Below are 21,516 nucleotides of genomic sequence, written 5' to 3' on the forward strand. Positions count from 1 at the left end.
GAAATATATTCGAGCTATCGTTGATTGTAAATTGTTTTGAATTTGCAAAGAATAGAGTGCATGTTATCATATGCATTAGGGGTTAATTCCTTACCCAACTTTGATTGTGCTTTTATTTCACGGAAAATTCCAAGATTTGAAAAATATTTTTTGAAAATGATTTCTTGTAATTGATGAATGAAAAATAATTTCGTCGTTCATGGATATGGTTAGATATGAATTATTTTCCATAGATTGTTTTTTCCAAGAGATGCTAATCATTTTTCAAAAAATATTTTCCAAATCTTGAGTTTTTCATGAAATCGAACGCACCTTAAGTCTAATTCTAATATGGAATTTTTTTTTTTGTCTAAAGAAAATCAAAACTTTCATTCTAGTCCTAATTTTGGCCTTGCCTTCAACAATCGCCATCAATTTCTTCAACATTGTCAACATTAGGAGCTGTTGTCCTTCTACAAGAAGGTGAGGGTATTGAATTGATGAGACACAGATTCTGATAACAAATCTCTATAACAATGTATTAGATTTTTTTTGGGTAACAATTTACTTATGATCTCAATCTAATTATTCTGTTCAACTCCAAAAAAAAAATTAAATAAAAATAATAATAAACCAGAAGTCACGCCGAGGTTGCTTCTTTTTCTTTTCCTGTTGAATTTCCGGTGGGAGGGGTTAAAAACAGAGGAAAGGAGAGGTTGGGGGCGACAAAGCGAAAGAACCCGAAAATCCAAGGACTGACCTGAAAATCCAAGGTTGCTTCTTTTCTCATTTCTCTCCGATTCTCTGCTTCCAAATCTCCATCTTCTCTCTCCTCTCTCTCTCTCTCTCTACCTGTTTCTTTCTCTCTCTACATTCCGATGGACGGGCCCGCCGGGGATTCGCCGGATTCGGCTCAGCTGCCGGAGCCGGACGCCGGCGAGCAGCGAGTCTACTTCGTGCCCTACAGGTTGGTAGCCTCCCCTTCCCGGTCCCGTTTGGTACCCGTTCCGTGCCCTTCGAGGGCGGCATTCCGGCCGAGTCCCGGCGCCGGCGGGCGGGGGTCCGGTCGCGCCGAGATCCGGCGGGGGGATGTCTCGCTTGCGATTCGCATTGGGGTCGAGTGCGTCTGTAGCGAATGAGAATTTCCCGGGGATGTGAATCGCGTGGCGGGGTTTGTTTGTGTCTCAGGTGGTGGAAGGACGCGCACGATTCGATGCCGGGGGAGCCCGATGGGAAGAGAGGGATCGTGTACGTGGCGTCGCCGGCTTCGTCGTCGTACGGGGGCCCGATGAAGATAATCAACAACATTTTCAGTTCAGATCTCGCGTTCAATTTGAGGAGAGATGAGAACTCCGCCGCGGCGCGGGATCGGGAGGATGGCGAGGTGGGCGTCTCGGGCCGGGACTTTGCGTTGGTCTCCGGCGAAATGTGGGTTCGGGCACTCAAGTGGTAAGTGATGCATTTAGCTTAGGGTTAATCTGAGTGCGAGCCGTCATGGCTTGTTAATATCATACGCTGCTCTTTTAGATGATGTCGATTTCATTCGGGTCGTCGCTAGTAATAGGAAGCTGTAGATAGTTCCGATAATGCAATTTTTTTAGTGAACGCTGGACATATAAGTGAGGAAGAAATCGCGGTGCTTTGAGTTATTAGTTATGTTTCTTTGGTTGCCGACTACGCTCTTTAAAGGGCTAAAACATGTCTCATGTTTGTCATTCAAAGAAGCCTAATGCATACTCGTGGCATTCGAATGACCTTGTTTGTCTTCCTTTCCCTTCCTGTGCAGGCATAGTGACTCTAAAGTTGCTTTAAAGGAGAGCAGGAGCTTCTCAGCCGCTGAAGATGATATGTCTGATGTCTACCCTTTGCAGCTCAGGCTTTCTGTGCTAAGGGAGGCAAGCTCATTGGCAGTTAGAATAAGTAAAAAAGTTAGTTCAATTCATAAGCAAGCTTTTGCATCGATTTCCTTTTTATGATTCCAGGTGCTCAGTTCTCTAAGGGTCGTACTTAATGATAATGATTCTGCTTATCACAATTTGGAAATTTGTGCGTCCTGTAAATATTTCTTTGGGGAATGATCTAGACCATAGCTTTTACTAGAATATAAGATCAAGATCTATTAGGTGGATAGATGTGGAATTGTAGGCTCCTTTTACTTAACGTTTAGCTATTTCACAAATTTGAATTTTTTTTACTTGCATAGTCATTAACAAGAAGGTCAAAGAGGTTCTTCTGATTTGCAGGGAATGTTATAGTGAAAGAGGATATGTGACTCAATGAAGCGTGATTTGTATGAATGGGTGCGCCTCTGGTGGATGATGAATCTGTGTGCCGGCGCGGATGTTGAATGCGTGCCTCTTGCATGACTGAGTGCATGTGTGCCCTTTCTGTATCTCACAAAGAATGGAATTTGACATGTTAGTTTAGTTTTAAGAAACTAATTCTGAAAGATTTGGAGAAGCATAAAAGCCGGAATATTTATACCTACGGAATAGATTATTATACTTAAATTTTCTTGTGTTGGCTATTGTTACTTGAATTTCACACGGCTTTCAGTTTCTGTCTTTTGGTTGAAGAGCTTATGTATGATAATGCTTATGTTGCAAAGCTTGTTATGCCACCTCACCTGGCGGAATTATATTCAGTTAAATTGTTTAATGTCTTATAAATCACTGCAGGATAATGCAGTCGAACTTTTTAAAAGAGCCTGCAAGATCTTCAGTGTTGATATTGAACTGGTAATTATCTTACTTTCTATGATGAATCTAATGCACTTTTGGGCAAAAGCAGATGGATTTAGACATTTTCTGTTCTGCAGATGCGCATTTGGGACTTTTCTGGTCAGACATCTCTGTTTTTCTTAAATGACAATAATAGGTTTATAAAAGACGGTCCGAGAATATCAGAGCAGGAGGTCAGTACTGCCTCTTTCTTCCTTTGACGAGCAGAATTTTTTTTAAGGGACACCTTCAGATGGACCATTTAAGTTTGTACTAATGGGATAATTCTAGATTTGGAGTCTGTAAATGTAAGAAATGAAATAAAAGCAGAGAAGCAGCATCTTTATTTCCAGTTATAGGTTTTTTAAGTAGACAAAAGACAAGCGGTTTAGTAAATATGCTGGTCTTCAATTCAAGTTTTAATCTCATTCAAATGGGTTGTTGCAGCAATGCTTATATAAGAGTTGAAGTGGTCATCTCAAACAACATAGACTAGCAGTAATCTTACAGCATGGTTGCTTATGTTATGGCTTGATTGTAACTGATTGCTTGCCTTACAGCATGCTTCAGATTGTAAGTTGAACTTGTATTGCCATTCCTACTTTAGTCCAAGTTCTTTCAAAAATAAAGTTAATGAGAAAATCAGTGCAATGTGTAATAGACTGAATTTTTTCTACCGTTGTGAGATGGACCAAAGTATCGTTTTCATAAAAGAAAAAGGGAGAGGAAGGTAGTAGATAGAGGTGCATTGCATGCTTGTCTTACTCCTGGCATGCTTCATTGTAGGTTCTCCTGGAGTTGCAAATTTATGGCTTATCAGATTCCATCAAATGTAGAGAAGGGAAAAAGGATGAAAAGGGTATTCTGATTCTTTGCAATGGAGTGAATTCCCTTGCAATAAATGGAAGCGCCTGCAATGGGAACTCTGATTCTTTCCGAGTTTGTATGTCATCCGTTAATCAAAGCTCAGAAGCTGGTTCCTTGGGATTGACAGGATTACAGAATCTTGGAAATACTTGCTTCATGAATAGTTCCCTACAGTGCTTAGCGCACACACCAATGCTCGTTGATTATTTCCTTGGGGATTATGCTAGGGAGATAAATCATGATAACCCGCTGGGCATGGATGTATGTTCTTCTGACATTTATTTTGATTAGTCCTAATGCCAAAATGTAGTTGTCGTGTTTTGTGGTGGTCACTGCACATGTTGAGGATATTTCTCGGATAATTACCCTAATCAGCTTGTATCCTTTTTAGGGTGAGATTGCTTTAGCGTTTGGTGATTTAATAAGAAAATTATGGGCTCCTGGAGCGACTCCAGTTGCACCAAGAACGTTCAAATCAAAGCTTGCTCGATTTGCTCCTCAATTTAGTGGATGTAACCAGCATGATTCTCAGGTTTGTTGATAAATCATTTCACTGGCTCCTTTTTTCTTTCACTGGTTGGGTAAAAATTTCTGAAATGGAACTTTTAATCCGTCATTGAATAAATTCTACCTGAAAGGAACTCCTTGCTTTTCTCTTGGATGGACTTCACGAAGATCTCAATCGGGTTAAATGCAAGCCTTATGTAGAAGCCAAGGATGCAGATGGGCAACCGGATGAAGATGTTGCTGATGAGTATTGGCATTATCATTTAGCACGGAATGATTCTGTAATAGTTCGTGTGTGTCAAGTGAGTATCTCTTCCCACATTCTCTGGAATCTTTTTGGCATTGGTCATTATATAACTCTGATTACTGGTTGAGCAGACTTAAGTAATGAGCTTTTGGGCATTGGAGAATATATGTCTTAGGAAAGGCTTGATTTCCTGTTTAAAAAATATAAGTTTATCAAGTATATGTATTTCTGTAAAGACAGCACTCAAGGAGTTTGAATTGTGTATTCTACTACATCAGATGGCAGCTCCAAAAGTTCATTGACGATATTATGTTATATGTTTGAAGGACATGAACATTATGGGGAAATTGTTGCTTTTTCCCATTTGAGGGAAACAAATACTTCTTCTTCTTCTGCTTCTTTTGTGATACAGAATGATACTGAACTTATTCACTAACAAGTCTTGCCTGTGTCTCTAATTGTAGGGTCAATACAAATCAACATTGGTGTGTCCTGTTTGCAAGAAGGTTTCTGTCACTTTTGATCCATTTATGTACCTTTCCTTGCCGCTACCTTCAACAACCATGCGGACGATGACTCTGACAGTCATAACTACTGATGGGAGCACTAAGCTATGTCCTTATACCATTACCGTGCCGAAGTTTGGAAAATGTGAAGATCTTATTCGGGCACTAAGAACTGCTTGTTCTCTTGGGGATGATGAGACCCTTCTGTTGGCTGAGGTAAGAAATTAACTCTGAGGGTATGTCAGTTTGAATCTTAGAATTCTTAGTGATTTGCAGAGAGCATTTTTCTTTTCCAGATATACAACAACTGTATCATACGTTATCTGGAGGAGCCTACAGATTCTTTAACATTGATTAGGGATGAAGATCAGCTAGTTGCTTATCGGTTAGCAAAGGATTCTGAAGATCTCCCCTTGGTTGTGTTCATGCATCAGAGGATGGAGTAAGTGTACAGTCTGCCACCACAAAGATATTCTAACATTTAGATTTCTGTTTTTTTTTTTTTTTAAATTGAAATGGTGCTTGAGTTATTTTATTTTTAGTCATCTGATTGTGAACCTTTCGGTTACAAAGGATCATACTTAAGAAATTAATTTAGTTTAGTATGCCAAGATCAAGCAAAGAATAGTTTGGCCCTCATGTTAGTAAGGATTTTTCAACAAGTATCGCATTATGAAAATTTTGAGGGTGTATATATTCCTTTAATACTCTTAGATTTCTTTTCCCCTCACGTCCAAAATAGAAAGAGAAATATTAATATATATATTCTCGCATGATCTTTATAAGGAAATTCTTTCACATGGGAGCAGGAAGGCATTTTGAGTTCACAGAAATCCACCAGCCTTGTTCTGATATGACTCGAGAACTTCAAGTAACTGGGTTCTGTTTCAAAATTACTAACTTTTCATTTGTCTTTTTTGTGTCAGGGAGTCCTTTCACGGGAAGTTTGGTATTCCTCTTGTTGCAAGGCTCAGTGGTCAGGCTGACAGATCTAATATCTGTAGCCTCTATCTGAGACTACTTAATCCATTCCACAATCTTGGTCAAGATGTTGCAAATGAAAATGATTGCACAGAGAGCAGTGGAACTGAAGATGCCACAACAGCAGAAGATGCCTCGAGCCCCATTATAGGTCCTGCTATGTCCAATAACTCTGATGTGAAAAGAGTCGACTCTACCCCAGACTCTGAGCTGAAGTTTTATCTAACTGATGCAAAGGGGACCAAGGATCGTGAGATTCGGATGAGTGAGCCAGTGGTGCAGGCTGAAATGTCCAGGCAGTTGCATGTTCTTGTTTGTTGGCCTGAAAATCAGATAAAAAATTATGATACAAACCCTCTTAGCTCCTTGCCTGAGATTTTCAAGCCTGGATTCTTGTCAAAAAGGTCTCAAGAGACTGTCTCCTTATACAAGTGCCTTGAAGCCTTCCTGACAGAGGAGCCGCTTGGACCAGATGACATGTGGTCAGTGCCCAGACTTAAAAACATTGTTTTCCCTATAGAAGTTTGGTTGAGAAGCTATGCAAATTATTGGCTGCTGGAGGCCTTATACAACATGCAACAGTTTTGATTGCTGCGTACTGAATAATGTCCCTAGGTTTTGAATCATGATTTGTGCTTTCTGCAATCCCTATTCTTTCAAGAAAAATCTGGATCTGTTGGCTTTTAATTCAGATAATCTTTTAGATACCGCTATTATTGACGTAATATATATTGCTTTTTACTAGTTATGACCCTGATGCTAGGCATAACTTTTAGAAATGATTAATCCCTTAGTACAGATATGTTTAGATCTATACGTGTCTGAATTTCTGTTGCGTAGATAGGTGTGATCTCCTAGTTATTTAGCTCTCTGTCAACATGAGCATATGCTCTACTCTTCAAATTTAGGTCTTATAATCTGATACCTTTCACTCTCTGCTTTAAGTTCTGTTTGTTCTGTCAATTCTCAAGTCACATGGAGCACATTTTCGAAATGAGGTCTTCACTCTGCACTTCCTTTCAAACTTATATAAAACAACCATGTATTATGTGAAATCTGAAACCAATTTCATTGTTTTGGTCAGTTGGCACTGTAATTTTTTGGGAAATGATTCGTGACTTAATAACTTTTTCTCTCTGATATTGATGGTCTAGTTTATAGATCGACTCCTAATTTCTTTGTATTCAGTATTTCTTTCTAATTGTGGGTAATGCAATATGCTAATACAGGTACTGCCCCCGGTGCAAAGAGCACCGCCAAGCTAGCAAAAAGTTAGATCTTTGGAGACTGCCAGAGATTTTAGTAATTCATTTGAAGAGGTTCTCCTACAGCCGCTTCTCGAAAAACAAGTTAGAGACATATGTTGACTTCCCCATAGACAATCTTGATTTATCAGCTTACATTGCATGGAAGAATGGCCAGTCCTCTTGCCGCTACATGCTTTATGCAGTTAGTAATCACTATGGCAGCATGGGAGGTGGTCATTATACTGCATTTGTCCATGTAAGCTCTCCTTCACTTGATGTTCTCTTACTTTCTGGTGTAGTTCATCGTATATCTGTTTACTTCTTTTTGCATGTTCTTCTTGCCTGGTAATGTTAGAATTGATTGTCATTTGTCAACATGAGTCTACCTGTATATGTGTAGTTGTCACTTAATGTAAGTGGTTCAGCTTGTGATCTACAGCCAAATGTGGAGATCATTTTCTGTTGTGAAGTTATTGGATGAATTATATTGATTTGCAAAGAACTCAACAGACTTAACTTCATTAGAGGAGATTCTAGTATGTGGCTTTTTAATTGTTGATGTAGCCTCAACAATCGATTTTAAGAATTAATTTCTTCGTTAGTTCATTGTTTCTGGCAAATATTTGAGTCATGGGGATCAATCTGGCAATTTCTAGCAGGGCCAAACTAGAGACACTATACAAAACTGTTACTATTATTGGCCCTTAACGACCTTTGATCAATGTTATCTTGCTGATGCAGCATGGTGGCAATCGATGGTACGATTTTGATGATAGCCACGTGCACCCTATCGGCCTGGAGAAAATTAAGACTTCCGCTGCTTATGTACTATTTTACAGAAGAGTGATAGAAGTGTGAAATCCAAGTAGAGTAAGTGAAATTCTTGATAGACTGAAGGCTGACCACATTTGTAAAGCCTTCACCATTTTTGACCATTGAGTTTGCAGTTGTCATACCAAAACAGGTATCATTCTTTTGTTGCGTTCAGCTTACCGCCTCTCCTCAATCAATGATGACGAAGGGAGATTATAAGCTTGGAGGTGTCTAGGACAGTTGTAACATAGTTAGCAGTCGAAGGTGCTAGAATTATACAATCAGAGACCACTTCTTTAAAATCTTTTGACCATATGTGAGGGATACCTGATATTCTTTGACATTTTTTTTTTTTTTTTTTCATTTGAGGGAGTTGTTACCCTGTCATTAGGATTGTAAGACCGGTGAAGCAATTGAAATCATTCATCGGTAAGCGTTGGAATATAGTGTTGTGGTTGTAGCTCATAACCTTCTTTTCTGTTTTGATACATTTCTCTATCTGCTTGGTAGAATACAGGGAACCTTGTCCATGGAGATATTGAAAATCGAAATTTTTGAGTGTAACTTGTTGGCTTTTCCTTGGTGTGGGTTTTCTTGACGCGCCAAAATTATCGGTTACAAAGCTTATACGTGACGGAGTCAGCCACCGGATATGCCAGTGCCGGTCATTATCTCATCTGCCGGGACCCCAAATAAAGAGGGAGGAAGAGCAAAAGCCCTAAAGATGAATTCTCTGGCGGGGCTCGTCGGACTCCAAAGCGATGGCCTGCCGCTCTCTATCCTTTTCGCTTACGTTGACTGACCCAACTCGTGCTTTTATCACAGGAGGAAAGTTGGGATTTCATTTTGTATACGTGTCAATTTAGTCATATTTTTTTGTGCCAATTTAGTTTTAAACTTTTTTTACTTTGTGCCGATTCAACCATTTCCGATCAATTTTGGCCGGATTTTGTTGATTGGATGCCAGCCGTTGACGTGATTAGCACTGACGTGAACAACTCTTTAAAAACATTTTAATATTTTTGAATTTTTTATTTTTATTTTTTCCTTATCTTCTTTCTTTCTCCAGCCAGTTGTTGGACCTTAGTGGTTGGCTAGAGGTAACGGTCGGTGAGGTCGACCTCGCTGGTCACCTCGCTAGTGGCCATGAGGGCAGCTTCATGTTGGGCAGCAAGCTAGCGAGGCCATGAGGGCAGCTTCATGTTGGGCAGCAAGCTAGCGAGGCCATGAGGGCAGCTTCATGTTGGGCAGCAAGCTAGTGGCCGTGAGGGCAACTTCATGTTGGGCAGCAAGGCTTGCCCTCGTTGGCGCCTCCTAGGCTATGATCTCGCGAGGGTGAGCCTTGAGCCTCGCGACTCGCTAGCCTGGTGCGAGGCTGCTCTTGCGGCTTGCTGGCATTGGTGAGGCTTGCCCTTGCTAGCCATGTGGCCATTGGCTTGACCCTCGCGGCCATTGACGAGGTGGCCGATCAGAGGAGAGAAGAAAAAAAAAAATAAAAAATTAAAAAAAAATTATTAAAAGTTGTTCAAGTTAGCAAAGTTAGCTGGGAAGGACTGAATTGGCATTAAGTAAAAATGTTTAGGACTAAATTGACATAAAAAAATTGTTTAGGAATTAATTGGCACAAATGTAAAATATTTATGATTTTTTTTTAACACTTCTCTCAAAACCTGTGTGCACTGTAATGATTGTTCTTCCCTTTTTCTTTTCTTTCTATTATCATTTTGCCCAAGCTAACCTAACGATCGTGGGGGTGCATAATTGAATTAAAAGAACTGGCTGTATGGGGAGGGAGGGATTGATGGACCACATCGCTTCTAATTTTTCCATTTCCGTGTAAGATGTGACGAGACCTTGTTGATTGTGGCAGGCATCGTGGTACGATCTGCTTTGGCCGAGGCCAAGGACCACCACCCCACAATGACCCGGTGACAAAATCCCCTCCCCACTTTCATTTCACATTTCACATTTCAAGTACTCAGTGAGATAACCCTTCAGTCATCGCCTGATTCCAATGGTTTAAATATCTCAGATAAAGTTTATCTTTCCCAATGCTTCGTCTTCCTCGTGCTTCATTGAGAATTTCGCGATAAAAGGACAACGATTTTCAAAGAAGATGTCTAATTTCCATTTATTTAGTGATTTAAAAAAAGTGATTTCTTTATCAGAATTTTTTTTCTCTTTCTCTCAGTTTAGATTTATTATTCTCAGTTCGTGTAGATCAATTAAATTTTTGTCATCAAAGCATCGAAAAGTTGGAAATTTCTATGGACATAGTTTTCCTTCAAACAAACGGATCCTAAGCATAATTATTCGGTTAAAATACCGAAACGTTAGACAATAATTTTTATGGACATAGTTTTCCTTAAGATAAACGGATCCTAAGTATAATTGACCGAGTGTCGTGATGCTCGTTGACAAGATTCCAGGAAAAACTAACACGCGAGCAATGATGAATAGAGACCGTGCAGCAGTATCATTTCCGATATCCGGTAAATTCCAAGAAAATAAAATAAAAATCGTCTCTTGCATCGATTCACGAAAAAGCGAATGACATGAAATGATGATCTTAGCCAGCACGGACGCAAGTCGCCCATCTTCGCCAATGCATCGCGGCTTACACGACTTGGACAAAACGGGTTAGCCCTGCGAACGCGAAAAGGGAGCTGGGGAACAGACTTTCATGAACTTTCCCTAACACAAAAGAAGGACGACTGACAAACCAATCCTCCCATTCACCATTTAATACCATCCGCTTCCCTTTGCATGGAACGGATAGATCTTCTCAAAACCTCAGACCCGTCAGCGTTTTTCCAGATGCCACATAGAAATCGAAACTTCATTGAATGAGAAATGGCTGGACGCGATGCATTGAATGTCCCGGGTCCTTCTGTGGAGAGAGAGAGAGAGAGATCGCGTCGTCCTGCAAAAGGCAGCATGGGTTGGGGAACGCATGGTCTGTAAGTGTGTATGGCCATATCCGGTGCTCTGAACGTCCATATCAAATCGGTCGGGGCTCGATCGATCCGTGGTGAACACGTATGGAACGTGTCGACCGAAGCTTTTGCATGGCCACGTTCGATGAACATGGCCGAGTTGTGCAGATGCATAGAACTCGAATGTTAAGTCAATTTTGGCTTTCGACGCATAAAGAAGACAATAGCTGGAAGCTGATTTTGGATTGGTGGACCACGGACGTTTTTCATATTTGAATGTAAAAAGTCACGGCTCTCTCCCTACCCCCCTTGCCTGTTGCACATGGTTAGGCATATTCAGTATTCACTGCAATTCCTGGTTTGAAAAGAGAGATGCAAAATGCAACTTATGCATGGGAAGGTGTTAAATTAGGGCGTTTTAACAAGTCGTCACAATTTCCGTCCAAGTAATTTTTGGATTGTCTCGAGAATATGTTTAAGCTCCCGCATAAGGGTTTCATTGAGTGCATGCCGTAAGAAAAATCTAGAAATTACATGCCGTAAGAAAAAAGGGTTTTATTGAGTGCGCGTGAATGAGATGGTTCACATACATAATATCTGAAAATTATTCAATCTGAAAATTTACAAGCTATGAGAAAAATGATCATTTTGAAACACAATCTTCATCAAAGTAATTCTTAATTAGTCTCAGGGGTAATGCTTAAGCCTCCGCATAAGGGTTTTATTGAGTGCGCACGAATGAGATGGTTCACGTGCATAATGTCGGGAAATTATTCGATCCGGAAAATCCGGAAATTACATTGTGAGGAAAGGATGGAAAAACCACATGCTTCTTGATCTTGTCAAAAAAGGGGAGTAGGAAATGTAATGAAGAAGAAGTGGGGAACATATTACAGACCTTAAACACGTGTTTCAGACAGCTGTAACCACAGCAATGAATGGAAAAGGGGAGGAGGGAAGGAGGAGGGAAGGGGACATAATGGTCACAAGCAAAAGTGTGGATGGTGGTGGGGTAAGGAAAAGGGTTAGGGTTAGGGTTAGGTTACCGTTTTTTCCTTCTCTCTTTTTTTTTTTTTTTTTATTCTTTGGAATATGGAACCGCAATTGGCCAAATTGATTTGATCTGATTCTGATGTTATGATGTTGGGCTTACGAGAAAAGGTTAAATCAGATAGGCCTGACCATCCCTTCAGAAAAATGTCTTCTTTTTCTTGACCATTTTGTTTATTTGGCAGGAGGGGTCAGTGAGTGACATGACATTGCAAATGGGGGAAGGGAGGATCTCCACAATCCATTTATTTCTCTAATAATTCCTTGCCTTCTCGAGGAGAGCTTACCATAAAACTCTCTCTCTCTCTCTCTCTCTCTCTCCCCCATCTTTTTCAGACAGGACCCGCACACAAAGGCATCATATAAAAGCCAAAACACCAACTACATGATTTGACGTTACAGATTCTCCGAGTATTCCCCACCACCCACCACCAAACAAATAGAGCCCTCTCTCTCTCTCTCTTTCTCTGTGTATCACACACAATCACGTACAGATATATGCACAATATCTAGGGTGTATTATTATCCCACCGCTGAAGAAGGGGGGGTGGATCTTTTTGGTTCTTGAAAAGAAAAATAAAAAATGTTTGTCAATATCAAAACTTTCCACCCTTATATTGGGGAGACTCCGCACTGACTTTGTTCAACATGAGAGAAATGCCTATGTCTAAGTTCACCTTTTTCGAGGATGTTGCTGTGTCGAAATTTGACAGAGGACCATTCTCACCTCCGAGGCTACAACATGACGCAGTGCTGCAACAAGCAGTGTTTTTCATTTGAGTCAAGGTCAGCAACACCAAGGGAGTCAACTGGCTAAATTTATACACGACAGAGATAGGTGATTAAGGTCAATTTGTGGATGAACGTTTTACCTTAAACAGGGGGTTGGAGTAAAAATTCTTTATTTATTTGTGTTTTCTGGCCAACCTGAGATTTTCAAAGATCTGTGTGCAACAGTGACCCTGGGTGTCTAGCAAGCTGTGCTGCAGTAATTACCAAAAAAGAGAACAAAACAAAAAAATGTGAAGAGAGGACGGAGGTGATATCTCCAACATATATCCTGGAGCTCCTGTCATTGAATGTTTTTCTTCTGAGCCATCAAATTCGGTGTCATTGATTTCTTTTTCTGAGCTTGACAGCTGATAGTAACCACAGCTGTTGAGAAAAAGAGAGGGGGAGGGAGAGAGAGTGAGTGGTTGAATGTTGATGTCATACAAGCTTCAAGAAACCTAGCTAGAAGTCAATATGGGATGTCTTGGCCATGTTAGATCAAGAGCTCAAGCCAAACCTGAATGAAGGTCAAACTTAGTTTTTCTTGTTTATAAAAAAAGAAGAAGAAGCACTTACCAAAAAGAAGAAGAAGAAGAAGAAGAAGAAGAAGACAAAGAGAGCTTATTGCCTTCTAGTAGGAAAAACGCCTAGCAATATATTGAAATACTGGTTGATTACCCAAAAAATTGCATGGATGATAGTACCCAATTTGGCAACGATACAATCATTAAATCTGCTTGGGCAAAAGTGACTGTCCAAATCACATGAGCCATCCATTCAAATTTAACTTTGACAAATGTGTACATTGGATTATTCACATGCGAAACTAGGAAAAGCCCTAAACTGTACTATCTCTCTCTGTGCGGGTGCATGTGGACTTTGTTGAAAATATACTCCTCATAGTCAGCAGCACTCAACGATGCGATCTTGCTACCGTTGCTATTGATGAACCTGACTCGCGAACGACGACATCAAAATTTAGCTCGTTGGTCAGATTTGCTATCCATCATCCTCGCTAGCTGACAACGTCCTATGCCCTTGAGGTCAACAGCAACTAAGTAGCAAAGGTGTGAAGAAGGTTGGAGCATCAAGGAGAAAGCTGTGGCGACACTAGTGGTAGCAGTGACAACAGAGGAGACTAGTCGTCGAACAAACGGAGGAAAGAAGAGAGAAACAGAAAGAGGTGCTGGCGGGTGATAAGGTATAACCATCTTCACGGGGTAATCTTCCGCCACACCAGAAGTTCTCGTATATAAGAAGTACGAAATTTCACATGTTATCTGATGGGAGAGAGGTCTGCGAGACGGGAAAAAAATGCAGATTATTGTACTATGTCCCAAACGAAATACATAAATACTGAGTTTCTCTTTCGAAATAAATTACAAGAATCGATACACATATTCATGAGCAAGACCTTGAAAAAGATGAGAGGGCCACATAAAAACAAATTATACAGGATGATGATATCATTGAGGGTTTTAATTGAGGGGATGTGTTCTTGCTTTTATCAAGCCCTCATTGACTTCTTGAAATGACAAATCAAGAAATTAAAGCAAGCTCTCTCGTAGACACGAATTAGAGTTCATCTTTACTATTCTTTAATAGAATCCATGGGACTTGTGAGTTCCTTGATGATCACCGGCAATTGCTTGGTCCGCCTTCCCTTGCTTGTTCCCATCCAACTTTAGCCCAAAGTGAATGTGAGGAAAATGTGCCCACTACATATACACCAACATCAAAGTACATAAGATTAATTATAACGGACCGATGTGCTATTTTTAGCTCTCTAAGCCCTAGCTTTAAACAGTAGAGTCCATGTTAACAACTTCTACTGGCATTGAGATATCAATCTATATTAAGGTGATGGCAGTAATATAAGTACTTTCACTAAAATTTTCTTATTGAATGCAAATGTACATGCTGGGATATTTGATCATCTGTTCTTTACAGACATTGGATTAAGGATGTCAAAATTAGATAGTCATAGTCAAAAAGGCCAGCTCCTCACCTTATCTTGTAAACATGTCTAGCATTTCTCTTTTCCTTATTGTGCAACCCTAAAGAACATGTTGTTTAAACTCATTCCGGTGGATCAAATCAATCATTCAAGTGGAATCCATGTTGTATATCATAAGAATCGTTCCTTGTGTTCCTTCATAGAAGGGTTTTATACGCAGTTGTATTTTAAACAAAGTTACTTAGTTTCAAAGTCCATCATAAACACTCTTTTAAATGCTCTTTAGATATTTCTTAGACATCGACAAGCATCTTTAAAACAAGTTTCATATTGGAAATTCTCGATTCCTTCTTACTGTTAATTTTCTTCTTAAGGTATTAATGCATAGAGAAGAAAATGGAATAGGCGACATCATTAAATCTTAACAGGAAGGGTTTTGCTCAGTGGCAGTAGGATATGACTTATATAGATGCACATGTAGAACTTATAATTGATTTACTCACATTTATTGACATGAAACACAAAATAAGAGGGTGGTTGTATAAGTCAGTTATATCATAATGTTGTCAAGACGTGTTATGGAGATGTTATTTAGTGTGTACCTTATAGCAGCGGCTATACCATAGGAGAGATTCAATATTAACTAAGAGATATGTTGCCCGAACAAAAAGATGTGACAAGTATGAAAAAGAAATTGGTAGAAGTATAATGCCCTAATCAACTAAAAGCCAAGATTATCCTTGTTCTTTTCCCTACCTAAGTATTAGGAAAGATGTCCTTTATGAACTGAAATTAAGCCTATTAGGTGTACTCTGATTGATCATGAGAATCATCGACTTACATTTTTGGCAGCTGTACTAAAGGCTTCCCTGTGGCTTATGTCAGGATTACTGGCTTTAATCCTTTGGATTTCTTCCCTGAGGAGGAGAAAATTGGAAATGAAAACAATGCAAAGATATCTTTCAATCAATGTCAAAACCCTCTATTTATAATAATTAATCATAAGTTAGGGACCGTACTTACTTAATGAACCTGTTATATGCAGAAGGAACTCGTTGCCTTTTCTCTGGGGCTGCATCATTGTCGACGAATTGTGATCATTGATGACAAATTGTGAAGGCATACTCGCTTTAGTAACTCTCATTCAATAACACTAATGCACGAAAAAAGACCCTATTGTTTGTAGTATTTCCACAAGTTATAATTAGTCACAACTATATCATATGTTGGGCGGAGTTTATCACTTGGATTAATATTCTATTAGACTCAATCAAATCACAGCTACAATGAATAGAACCTTATTAAAGAAATAAGAGTAATGGTTTATGTATGCGACCGATTGCAACTGGAGGAGCATATGATCATATTAATTGAGAGACCATCCAAAAGTTCTTTTCTTAGTTTTTTTTTTCTTTTTATGTTAGGCAAATATAACACTTGTTAAAGACACCTTTCTCAAGCAAAACATGGATTAAAGGATATAAAAAAAAAAATTTCTATTTCGAATTTTGTTTGTTGACAAAGGGGAAATGGATTGAGGATTATGATCATAAACACTACGTGTGGGGAACAATTATTCACAACTGGCCTTAATCCTCTTTCATGCGTTAGTTGTAACTATCCATGTTTTTACCAAGTAATGCACTAATGGTGATTAAGACCGCTTGTAGAAAATCTTTTTTTTCCTCCATTTGGTAGTACCTGGGATATAAACACAGATCAAAAACCACATTAAATTAAGGCCTTTGAGATAGTACTTGCTCTATTTTCTCTTGTCACTTTTAGCTTCTCTGACATGCTTAATCTCAAATTTTAAAAGGACACGAGAATTTTACATCGAGTGTAATTCTCCTTGTTCAATCTCATCCACAATGATTTTCTGTTGCAAAGTGCATGAAATTATGAGAGCCAATTTGATACTTATCATAAACTTATAAGTTATCAAACAGTGAGTTTTTAAATTTGAAGGGTAATTCTCCAAGAGGGGGAAAAAGGAGAACATGTCTATTCCTTGCCTCATTTAGTCATTGCTCATTTCTATGAGTGTAGCAATAATTCAATTTGTATTTAGTTAATGATTTTGTAACGTATTGGTATGAGACAAACACCGCATATGTTAAGGTACTTCTGCTTTGCACATTGCTTCCTCGGGAACATGTGCAGGCTCTGTCCCAGATAATGACCACCAAGAATTTGAACACTTATCCTGAGAATCTCCATGCATGCATATTATCAACTCTTTTAGTGCATATCACAAGACACCAATGCATGCCGAGAAGGACGATTTGAGTACTTGCAACTCCAAGTAGAAGCATATAACAATCTTAGTCAAGTAAAATGAGGGAAACATGACCAAAAGGTTTTAATGTCCATACTTTCTCAAGGATTAGCTTTACCTTTTGCTGTGTCTTTTAGAAATGAAACTGTGTTTTGGAAAATTTTCAAGTTGGAAGCTCGACAAGAACATGCTCTTTGGGATGCGAAGTTATTGGCACGGAACTACCAAATGTACTTACTTGAGTCGACCCGACTAAAAGCCAAAGACATGCCAAAAACCCCACATGCACGAGAGAGAGAGAGAGAGAAGGGGGCTGAATTGTAAAAGGACACAAGACCTGCAACATCGACGCAGAAAAACCATACTGATCCTTTCTTTTATGTATGCATTGTGGTGTCACCATCTGATCTCTTCAACATTAAGCCTAGAGTGTATTAGAGGAATCAGAATTTCTACGGCCACTGAGAACTGCTCCCTTTCTTACTCGTTTCGTGAATAACCCTTACCAAGTCCAGAAATATCAATTAATTAGGATGCTGGAACAACAGCTTTATTCATTCATCTACTTCTTTTTCACCCCCCTTTTTTCCTTCCCTCAAAAAGCATGGCATCTCCAAGATGCAGTAGAAATCCATCAAAAGTAATTTGGGCATATGGAATTTTACCTTTTTTGAGCTTACTACAGCCATGCACTTTCTGACACCACTCCATCTTTCCTAGACTCCCACTATCATAATCATCAGCTACATAATACTAGGTACATGCCTTATCAAGATGCATTACCATGAGAGAACGTGATAAACACATGAATACAACACGCAAATATACACAATTGCGCGTACATATACATACATGCGTACTGCACACACATTCAAAAAGAGGGATGGAGAGAGAGAGAGAGGCTCACGGCGAATGGGAGTCATACGAGGCGCCTCCGCCTCTATGGGTTCAAAGGAAGAGAACTTGTTGCTGGTGTTGTTGTTGGGTCTGGAGGAAGAAGAGGAGCCACTTCCCCTTGCCATGTTTTCCGAGCTAGGCTGCTGTTTCTGCGAGTACTCTCAGATATACATACATATACCCCAAAAACAAAGGACATCTATTGGGACCAACACATATGATTACGACACTGCTCAGTATGCTTAATTTCATGGTTATCATTCCAAAGCATTAGGCAGAAGAGATGATGGATGTTGATGCATGAGTTTGTTGTTGTATAAGGATCGACGAGCCAATTATTGGCTTCTGATTATACAATCGCCAGATCTTGAGACCGGTTTATGAATTTAGTAACTCGAGTGACATAAAAGAGCTTTATTTGATGCTGAATAGGCTCATTTGTCAAAGAACCTATTCGTGATGTCATATTGTGAACTGATCTAAAAAAACTTGTCTCCATGTACCAAGCATTACTTGGAAAGTACAAGAATGTGTCAAGATGTTCAAAGAAGGGTTTTCTTCTCTTTGAAGATCGATTAATGGGAGACAATAGATTTGCTAAGTAAGAATGGTTACCTGGGAAGTATCTGGAAGAGGGGCAGACTGAACAGCACCAGCCATGTTGACAGAGAGCAGGTTGCCACAATGCCCACACCTCACCGTTACCATTGTGTATAAACTGCTGCTCGGAACACTCACCTGCATGCCTCCAAAAAAGACTCATCAGTCAATTTTCGTTTCCTGGGATTCAAAATCATTTCATTTTTTTGGCCAAAGAGAAAACAGAAGGAAAGCATTTCAGTGTCGCTTAATTGGAAGGTTGCAATTCTAGTCGCCATATCGTCAAACATTATCTCCTCTTCTCTCTCTCTCTCTCTCTCTCTCTCTCTCTCTCTCTCTAACAATGCATAGTCTTCTCAAAGATGAGCTCTTGATGATGACCAAACTCGAGAATTTGCAGCGGTATCTAGGTCATTCCACGTACCAGTTGGAGCTATGACAAGCTAGGAAACACAACATCTGAATCTTCGGAGTGGTCAAGTACAGAAACAGGCTTTGCACATTTCTTATCGGAAGCTTTTCCAAAAGCACCATATGACAAAAATGGTTCGAGCAGCAACCAGAGCATAATTCCCATAACACCCAGAAAAGATCCAACACTCACACACACACACACACACAAATGCCCAGAGAGAGAGAGGGAGGGGGAGAGAGAGAGAGAGAGAGAGAGGACTTCGTCGCTTGTTCTTTCTCCGAGTAAAAACTAAAAAGCCCATCAGCAAGCAACTTCTTAGCAGGTACACTCAGGCCTCACATTGGTAAATAACTACAAGGAATTCACAAATTTTAAGGCCGTTCTTTACATTTGAGTGCGCCTCTCACTTTTCTTTCTGGTTGCTCCTTCTGACAACCCCAAAACAAAGAACCATAAAAGACGGGCAAAATGGAAAGCGACGTGACCAGAACTGGAAACCGTAAAGTCTATTGCCATTAACTCTACAAGGCCCATGAATAAAGTGCTAAAAAGAAATAAAAAGGGGAAATGTTTGTTTTTGTTTTCAAATATGAAATAATTGTTGGGTGTTGCTTCTTCTTCCCTGCAGGCTTTTGTGCAGTGACTCGGATCACCCAGATCTTTGATTCCTTCTTTCAAAAGAAGGCCATGAGAAGCCCCATATTTGATAACAGCTAATGTTATCATCATGAAAGTGAGAATGTGTATGGTTCATGAAAAAAATTTCCTCCGAGAAAAGGAGAGAAAACAAAAAGAAAAAAGAATAAATGATCTTTGTAAAAACTAGTCAAGATTTTTGAGTGTATATATCTCTAGTGCTTGTGCCATGATGCTTCTTCATCAGTTGGCCTCAGCATGAGTGAACAGAAGCACCCACCTCACAGTATAGGTATAGAGAGAGAGAGAGAGAGAGAGAGAGAGAGAGAGGAGGGTTGAAAAAAGTGTTTGATGAAATTATGTGTTATGACTAGGCGACTGACGAGAGCTGACGATGTACGGCCATGGGTGATCGATGATGACGGGTCATAATTTTTTGTTTTTTCGTTCAGGAAACTGGGAAGGACGCATGAACTTATGTTGGGTCTAGAGTACAGTAGATAGCTTGAGACATGAAATCCGTGTAAAGAGTCTCAGGGATCACAGAAAAAAGGCTTCATGTTGACTTCTGGCACACACTACCATGGACCTGATCGGATCAAGAAGAAGAAAGAACCCTAAAACCTATCGAGTCTACCTGAAAACCTATAACCTCACCACTAATAACAAGACCCATTCTTTACTTTGGTTCGTAAAAAAAAACAAAAACATTGGTTTTCTTGAAATAATGGGGTTTTTTTGCCTTGTCATGCTCAAGAACAAGATCACAACAAAAGAAACGTTGATTGAACTTGGTTAAGGGGTTCAAAATTTGAGACACGGATCTATTTCATTGATTCACGAAAGTATGCATGTTCTTTTGGACTGGTCTCGCTGTAATTCCCGTCCACTGCATAAAATTTGGAAATTCTTTTAGGGAAAGCACTCGAAACTTGCGGTCTCTTTGGAAGGAAAAAGGGTTCTTGAAAGTCTTTTGAGTTTCGTCGTTGCAAGAATCAAGCTCGATCCTGTATACCTTTGTCCTCCGACTCGGGTACCCGACACCACTTTGAATTCCGCCATTTAAGCAGCTACCGAAACTCGAAAGAGGCGATCTTTCGCATTCGCGATCGCGGAAAGAAGAAAGGGTAGGAGAAGAAGAAGGAGAAGAAGAAGAAGAAGAAGAAGAAGGAGAAGAAAAAGACGAAGTTAGAAGTTAGCAGGACTGAGTGGGGGAGTGGAGTTACCGCCAAGATGGTGTTGCAGAAGTTGCAGTGCACGTAACAAACGCGCTCGGAGGCCATTTCGACTGACATTTCCGATGGGTGGTGGGCCGTCGCCGTGGTTGTCGCCGTCGTCGTTGCCGCCGCCGTCGCCGTGGGGGAAGATCAGAGACGAGGAGTTCTCCTTCTCCTTCTTCTTCTCCTTCAAAGGAATGAACTGCTGCACATGGAGGAGATTGGATATCTGCAGATCGATACTGTTATTTAAAGCGCCCCCCTCCACTTGGGATCCCAACAAAGACGACAAAGAAGAGCAAAAAAAAAAAAAAAAAAGGTTTCTTTTTTGTAGAGAGAGAGAGAGAGAGAGAGAGAGAGTACAAAAATTGCAAGGCGGAGCCTGGATGGGACTGGTCTGGTCGGGAGAAAACCGGATGGGAAGGGGAATTGAGGAGGAGGTGGGGTTTTTAGGGGAATTAAATTTCTGTACTCTTCCCATTAATAATTTGTCTTTTAATTGCAATTTGTGCAAGATAATAGCAATTCTCGTCCCGTCGCAAAAAAAATAAATTTATTTGATTTTGTGGATCAATCAAACAGCGAAAATAGCTGTCAAAAGACGTTAAAAAGTTATCGTTTAAATTTCCGCACACCATATCTGAATTATATATACCGGACCGTCATAATCATATTACGTAATATTTATTTGAATTCACGCTCTTAAAAAAAAAATATTTACTCGATTCTAATGTGGTCCATGTCTGAAATTTTGCAATCTAGCTAAGACGGAGCACTCTCATCATTCTAGAAATGGGTTTTTGTTTATTCCTATTATTGATCAAAGTCTTTACAAGCATGGGAGAACTAATTTTTCCATGGAGGGTGGACTAGAAGAAGGAATAGAGTCAAA

General features: G+C 39.8%; 2 protein-coding genes across 6 annotated transcripts; one reads left to right on the forward strand and one right to left on the reverse strand.

Annotated features, from left to right (window-relative positions):
- The first annotated feature begins 781 nt into the window (after positions 1–781).
- On the forward strand, positions 782–8,452 carry LOC104421367 (ubiquitin carboxyl-terminal hydrolase 8). Its single transcript, XM_010033281.3, has 13 exons — positions 782–946; positions 1,168–1,428; positions 1,766–1,907; positions 2,658–2,717; positions 2,798–2,893; positions 3,486–3,827; positions 3,958–4,098; positions 4,205–4,375; positions 4,785–5,042; positions 5,123–5,268; positions 5,753–6,289; positions 7,037–7,310; positions 7,796–8,452. Exons 1-13 carry the CDS (start codon positions 858–860, stop codon positions 7,910–7,912), a joined length of 2,634 nt encoding a protein of 877 aa, XP_010031583.1. The 5' UTR covers positions 782–857; the 3' UTR covers positions 7,913–8,452.
- A 5,478-nt stretch (positions 8,453–13,930) lies between these two features.
- LOC104421368 (putative axial regulator YABBY 2) lies at positions 13,931–21,087 on the reverse strand. Of its 5 annotated transcripts, none has more exons than XM_010033284.3 (7): positions 20,988–21,087; positions 20,634–20,853; positions 18,372–18,494; positions 17,767–17,896; positions 15,605–15,653; positions 15,423–15,498; positions 13,931–14,342 (listed from the first exon to the last, which is right to left on the reverse strand). In XM_010033284.3, exons 2-7 carry the CDS (start codon positions 20,700–20,702, stop codon positions 14,223–14,225), a joined length of 567 nt encoding a protein of 188 aa, XP_010031586.1. In that variant the 5' UTR covers positions 20,703–20,853; positions 20,988–21,087; the 3' UTR covers positions 13,931–14,222. The 5 variants fall into 5 exon arrangements, with proteins under 5 accessions (XP_010031586.1, XP_010031585.1, XP_018720022.1 ...); XM_010033283.3 differs by having other exon boundaries at positions 17,767–17,899; XM_018864477.2 differs by having other exon boundaries at positions 17,767–17,905.
- Positions 21,088–21,516: the final 429 nt, after the last annotated feature.

This window comes from Eucalyptus grandis, chromosome 10 (assembly GCF_016545825.1).
Source record: "Eucalyptus grandis isolate ANBG69807.140 chromosome 10, ASM1654582v1, whole genome shotgun sequence".
NCBI lineage: Eukaryota > Viridiplantae > Streptophyta > Magnoliopsida > Myrtales > Myrtaceae > Eucalyptus > Eucalyptus grandis.